Source organism: Callionymus lyra, chromosome 10 (assembly GCF_982586985.1).
Source record: "Callionymus lyra chromosome 10, fCalLyr1.hap1.1, whole genome shotgun sequence".
NCBI lineage: Eukaryota > Metazoa > Chordata > Actinopteri > Syngnathiformes > Callionymidae > Callionymus > Callionymus lyra.
This window is the reverse complement of record NC_141827.1, coordinates 5,500,962-5,507,500: the sequence shown is the minus strand read 5'-3', so window position 1 is coordinate 5,507,500 and position 6,539 is coordinate 5,500,962. Positions and strand designations below refer to the sequence as shown.

The 6,539-nt window shown below is 43.8% G+C and overlaps 2 protein-coding genes across 2 annotated transcripts in view; one reads left to right on the top strand and one right to left on the bottom strand.

Annotated features, from left to right (window-relative positions):
* Positions 1 to 1,151, top strand: part of LOC148070012 (E3 ubiquitin/ISG15 ligase TRIM25-like) — a 1,789-nt gene extending 638 nt beyond the window's left edge. Inside the window, exon 1 of the mRNA XM_087800985.1 lies at positions 1 to 1,151. This exon is cut by the window's left edge and continues 638 nt beyond it. Coding sequence (XP_087657111.1) covers positions 1 to 1,108 — 1,108 coding nt within the window. The 3' untranslated portion in view covers positions 1,109 to 1,151.
* Positions 1,152 to 3,115: 1,964 nt separating this feature from the next.
* Positions 3,116 to 6,344, bottom strand: zpr1 (ZPR1 zinc finger). The gene has a single exon (XM_087801530.1). It carries the CDS (start codon positions 6,235 to 6,237, stop codon positions 4,921 to 4,923), a length of 1,317 nt encoding a protein of 438 aa, XP_087657656.1. The 5' UTR covers positions 6,238 to 6,344; the 3' UTR covers positions 3,116 to 4,920.
* Positions 6,345 to 6,539: the final 195 nt, after the last annotated feature.

The following is a 6,539-nucleotide window of genomic DNA, read 5'->3' as shown; positions in this document are numbered from 1 at the left end:
GCTGCTCCAGCAAGAGCAGGAGAACATCAGAGTCTCTGCTGATGAAGCAGTGAAGACCTGTCAGGAGGCCCTCAACCAGATGATCCAGGTCCTCCAGAGAACAATGTCTGATGTGGAGCAGCAGATCAGATCTCAGCAGGAGACTGAAGCCGCTCTGGTCCGACGACTTGAGGAGCATCTGGAGCAGGAGATCTCTGAGATGAAGAAGAAAGATGCTGAGCTGCAGCAGCTGTCACTCACCGACAGTCATATCATCTTCCTCCGGAACCTGACCTCACCCTCAGAGGTCAGTGAAGACACGACCTCACCCTCAGAGGTCATTGAAGACACGACCTCACCCTCAGAGGTCAGTGAAGACACGACCTCACCCTCAGAGGTCAGTGAAGACACGACCTCACCCTCAGAGGTCAGTGAAGACACGACCTCACCCTCAGAGGTCAGTGAAGACACGACCTCCTCCACGACCCTTGAGCAAACTCGCCGTCGCTTTGAGGAAGTATCAGCAGCCGTGTCCACCTGCAGAGACCAAGTGTTGGACCTTCTGAGAGACATGTGGACCCACATCTCACTGATCCATCCAGAGAGAGAGCAGTTCCTCAGATACTCACAGAACATCACCCTGGATCCAAACACTGCAACCTCATGGTTGATGTTGTCTGAGGGCAACAAGAAAGTGAGAAACATGAGAGAACATCAGTCTCGTCCTCCTCATCCAGAAAGATTCATTAGACATCCTCAGGCCTTGAGTCGAGAGTCTCTGACAGGACGTTGTTACTTTGAGGTGAAGATAGAAGGACATTTCCTTGCAGTAGCAGTTTCATACAAGAACATCAGCAGATCAGGAGAAGAAAGTAAATTTGGATATAATGACAAATCCTGGTGTTTGTATTGTAGCTTCTCTGGTTGTTCATTTAAACACAACAACATCAAAACTGAAGTCTCCAGTGTCGGACCCTCCACAGTGGGGGTGTACCTGGATCACTCCGCAGGTCTTCTGTGCTTCTACAGCGTCTCCGAGACCATGACTCTCCTCCACAGAGTCCAGACCAGCTTCACTGAGCCTCTTCATGCTGGAGTCAGTGTTTGGTGGTCGTGTGAGTTTGTGTAGTTGAAGTAGACTTCAGGAGGTTGTGTGTCTCCATGAGTGACATCATCACATGAAGCTTCAACGTCTCAGAACAACTTCATCGTCCAGCGTTTGAAGACATGATGATGGTTTTAGCACGTTGTTGTTATCATGTTGTTATCATGTTGTTATGTTGTTGTTATCATGTTGTTATGTTGTTGTTATCATGTTGTTATCATGTTGTTATGTTGTTGTTATCATGTTGTTATGTTGTTGTTGTTATCATGTTGTTATGTTGTTGTTATCATGTTGTTATCATGTTGTTATCATGTTGTTATCATTTTGTTATGTTGTTGTTATCATGTTGTTATCATGTTGTTATGTTGTTGTTAACATGTTGTTATCATGTTGTTATGTTGTTGTTATCATGTTGTTATCATGTTGTTATGTTGTTGTTATCATGTTGTTATCATGTTGTTATGTTGTTGTTATCATGTTGTTATGTTGTTGTTATCATGTTGTTATGTTGTTGTTATCATGTTGTTATGTTGTTGTTATCATGTTGTTATCATGTTGTTATGTTGTTGTTATCATGTTGTTATGTTGTTGTTATCATGTTGTTATGTTGTTGTTATCATGTTGTTATCATGTTGTTATGTTGTTGTTATCATGTTGTTATGTTGTTGTTATCATGTTGTTATGTTGTTGTTATCATGTTGTTATGTTGTTGTTATCATGTTGTTATGTTGTTGTTATCATGTTGTTATCATTTTGTTATGTTGTTGTTATCATGTTGTTATGTTGTTGTTATCATGTTGTTATCATGTTGTTATGTTGTTGTTATCATGTTGATTTTGTGTTGTTGTTGTTATCATGTTGTTGTAATCATGTTTTGATTGTTTAAGCGCTTTGTGACCCTGGTCTCGAAAAGCGCTATATAAATAAATATTACTTACTTACTTACTTATCACGTTGTTGTTATCATGTTGATATTGTGTTGTTGTTATGTTGTTGTTATCATGTTGATATTGTGTTGTTATCATGTTGTGTTATCATGTTGATATTGTGTTTTGTGTATTATGATATCATGATATCATGATATTGTTATGAAGTTGTTGTTATGATGTTGTTGTTATGATGTTGTTATCTTGTTGTTATGATGTTGTTGTTATCATGTTGATATTGTGTTGTTATCATGTTGATATTGTGTTGTTATCATGTTGTGTTATCATGTTGATATTGTGTTTTGTGTATTGTGATATCATGATATTGTTATGATGTTGTTGATATGATGCTGTTGTTATGATGTAGTTATTGTTGTTGTTGTTGTTGTTATGATGTTTTGTCTTCGTGTAACTTATTAAACCACCAGCTGGTTGTTGTGTATCAGCCATTGAAGAGTGTGTAGCAATTCTAAAGTGATGGGAATTTTAGAGCATTTCCGTCTTAGTTTTGGTCTGTAGCACCTCAGGAAGGAGTGCTTGTGTGTGTTGATGTGTGCGTGCGTGCGCACGTGTGTGCGTGTGTGTGGTCAGCTGCTGAGAGTGTCTACATTGTTGTCGTTCCATGCGTGTGACTGATCCTGGTGCAACAGTTGCTGTCTCTGCCTCCACTGCCCTCACACGAGCAAACCCCACGGTTGCGAGGTCGATTCCCTTCGAGCTGCGCCTTCATCCGGACCCGGACCTGTAAGTCCCAGAACCCGCGGCTCGTTGGTTCTCTCGATGGCGGGAGAAATCTTCCCCCACCTGGACGACCTGCGCGACGTGGACCTGGCGAGCGTGCACCCGCTGGTGTGCCCGGCGTGTGGCGAGCAGTACCAGAGCCCCTGCCTGCTGGACTGCTACCACATCTTCTGCGCGCGCTGTCTGCGCGGGCGCACCACCGGGGGGCAGCTCACATGCCCCCTCTGCGGGTAAGAACGGAGAACTGCATGAAGCAAACCACGTGACCGACATTGACCTGCACTCAGGGCAGATTGATTTAAAAAAAATGTCTGTATATTTTGACACAAGTGACACCGTTTTGTTCGACTGTAGACGTGTTTTATTGAGATGTTGTGGTTCATTTTAACATGGAATTTATTTCAAACTCGAACTGGATTTTCAAGTCTGGACATGATTTAAATAACCGGATTAATCAAGTTAGAACTCGTTCAGAGTCACAGCCCATTAAATCAACAAAATGCTTTTTTTATTGTAAGTTTTTCCAAATGCAGAACACAAATGACTCTTTATTTATTGACGATTCGCCATTTTTGCCTCGGAAATAAAATACAAACTAAATAAAAATAAATACAATTGTAACATAGTGTGAGTGAATGTCATAATAAACTCTAAAACATTGTATCTTTGATATTCAGAATATTCTTACAGTTCATTTAATGCCTCATTATTTTTTTTCTTATTAGATTTGTTTCTTGGAAACACAGGTTTAAGGCTTTAATAATATTACTGTGAATATTATAGTCATTCAAAATAAATGAATAATGAATAATAATGATGAATATAATTAATCAATAAAATCGACACATTGAAATTAGAATAATAATAATAATTAAGTTATAAATCATCTGACTTAATACAGTATATATATTTATTTATATTATTATTAGACTATTTGTTTTTCACCGTTATCCTCAATAAAGCCAAAAAAAACCTAATAATTAGAACCTATTCCTGTTATTTTCAACGTCTTTCCTCACACACCGGGTCAGTCCTGAGCGGTGGTCAGTGTGAGCGGTGGCAGCAGCTGCAGGGGTCACACACGCCGGCCCCTCGCTCGGTCCCGGGCCAGAGGAGGTTCTGCTGCGACCCGCTCGCGCCCAAAACAAAAAGCGAGAAGGAATCTGACGCCATGTACGGCAGCTCGCGGCAATCAAAGTCACATGACGACGGTCGCCGGGTCACGACCAAAGAATCCGTCTGGATTAACGAGTCCTTCGCCGACGGTCGGAGGTCGTCGCCACGGCAACCAGGACACCAGGGTCAACAAGGGAAATGTATATAGAAGTTATTTGTTTGTTAAACCACAGGGTTTCTACATTCTAAGGCCAGTTAAATTCAAGACTTTTTAATTAATTAAAAAATATAATTTCAAATTAAATGTAACACAAACAAAATTCATCAAGTCATCAAACTAAATTGGAAAAATTAATCCCATAAATTTAGGAAGAATTTTACCCAAATGTTGTTTTTTTAAAACATGAAATCAGACAGTATTTCGTGCACAGATGTTGTTTTTTACTATTTAGTCATGAAGAAAAATGCGTTTGGATAATTATATTAATTTTAGGTGAACCGTTTTGTTAAATATTTTACTGTGATTTTGTTTCAATCTGTGAATATTTTTATTTATTTCAATTGAGAATTTTTATAGATGTTAATCATTAAAGAAAAAACACAAAAAGTTTATCAAATATTTTGAAATTTGACAACATTTACTAAAGACATTTTATTGCCAATTAAAATCTTAGTTTTAGAAATTAGACTTTTTAAGGAGAATATATAATATATTTACTGGAGAATATTTTTTTGTTTGATACCTGTAGATCCAGATTTAAAGCCTCATTTCATTGAAAACATAATATTTTAGTTATAAATGCTTGTGTTTGTGTGTGTATTTATTATACATTAACCAAAAATAATTCTAATTCAGTTATTCAGTAAATAATGATTATTTATTTGCACAATATGCACAATAAAAGTGGTAAAACAAATGCCCCCACAAGCAAGACTATTGTCGCCATTTGCACTGAAGAAAGTTCTGATTTGTAACCGAAATAAAAGAGCAAGTGGAGAAATATATGTCAATATATGTCGTTCAACTATTAAACCCAAAGTAACAGAGTGTCTTCACTCCTCGTATCCCTCCGTCTTCATGTCGTTCAGTCCCAGGTCTTCGTTCTGCTCGAACGAGCGCTCGTACTTCTCGATGGTCATCTCCGGGTCGGCCTCGGGCGCGTAGACGTTCTGGAGGTAGCTGTTCCCCGCCGGGTCGTCCAGGACCACGTGGACGTCCATCTCTCCGGCCATGATCCGGTCCAGCTTGTCCCCGAAGGCCTTCAGCTTGTCCGCGTACGAGGAGGTCCCGCTGTCCCCGATGGCGAACTGGTTCTGGAGGGTGAGGGTCTTGATGTCGGTCAGCAGACCCTCCAGGGTGGTGAACTTCCCGCTCACCGCCGCCATCCCCAGCTCGAACTCCAGCTCGGGGATGAGGACGCTGCAGGTCTCGGACTTGAGGACGTCCCGGGTCATGTCCGAGGGGTCCGTGACGTGCAGGGTGATCTTGGTGCCCAGGTCCTCGGTGGCGCCGCCCGACTTCACCTCGTTGGTCCTGTGTGCGCAGCTGTCGCAGTTGGTGGCCATGATGACCACCTCCTTGAAGTGGGGGATCTGGACCAGCTTCATGTTGGTGGACGCGGGAGCGTTGCATTCTGGGCAGTTGGTGTTGAAGGTCAGCACCTCGTTCCTCATGTCCAGATCGTCCTTGCTGTCCTCCGTGTCGTCGTCGTCGGCCCGGATCCCCAGCCGGATCTCCTGCTCCACCGTGCGCTTGAACCGGGTCACCGTCAGGGCCTCGTCCTTGTGGGGGGCCGACGGGTTCTGGACGAAGCTGTTCCCGGACGAGTCCTCGATGACCAGCGTGAACTCGTCCTCCACGTCCTTCAGCTTCCTCAGCCTGTCCACGAACTGGGCCACCTTGGCGGCCACGTCCGGGTCGGCGGCTTCCCTCAGGGGCTGGTCCTGGACCAGTCCGGAGATGGCCCGGTCCAGGATCCCCTCGATGGTGGTCAGGCATCCCTTCTGCGTGAAGGGCGGGATCTCGAAGTCGAGCTCGGGGATCCTGGTGGAGGCGCTGTCCGCCTTCACCACCTCCCGGTCCAGGTCCTCTTTGGACCGGACCGCCAGGGAGTAGCGGATCCCCTGCTCCTGGATCCTCCCGGCGGACTGGATCTCGGTGTCGGCGTAGCCGCAGTGGTCGCAGCTGAAGGAGCTGAGGATGATCTCCTTGAAGAAGGGGATCTTGGTGAGCAGCAGGCGAGTGACGCCATCATCATGACAGTTCATGCACAGACTCTCGATCACTGTCGGCGCCGCGTCCTCGTCGTCGGCGCTGATGTCTTTGAACAAACAATCCCCGCGAACGTTGTCCTGCGGGATCACCGACATTTTGTTGTTGTTGTTGTTGTTGTTGACCTTCTTGTTCCTTTAAGAAGAAGACAGCTCGCGCACTGAAGCTGTCGCCGTCAAAAACCAAACGTGCTACGACACACACTTCCGCATTAGACTCGCTCTTCTACTTCCGCAAAAAGCCGCATCGGCTGGACTTTTTGATCACTACTGCCGCCCCTGGTGCAAAGCGGTACTACGTTAGTTTTGAACTGGTTTACTTGTTTACAAAGTAAGTAAGTAAGTAATTTTTATTTATATAGCGCTTTTCCAGACCAGGGTCACAAAGCGCTTGAACAATC

Excerpts from the sequence above, each read along its gene's own strand:
- zpr1 (XM_087801530.1), bottom strand. The coding sequence starts at position 6,237 with ATGTCGGTGATCCCGCAGGACAACGTTCGCGGGGATTGTTTGTTCAAA.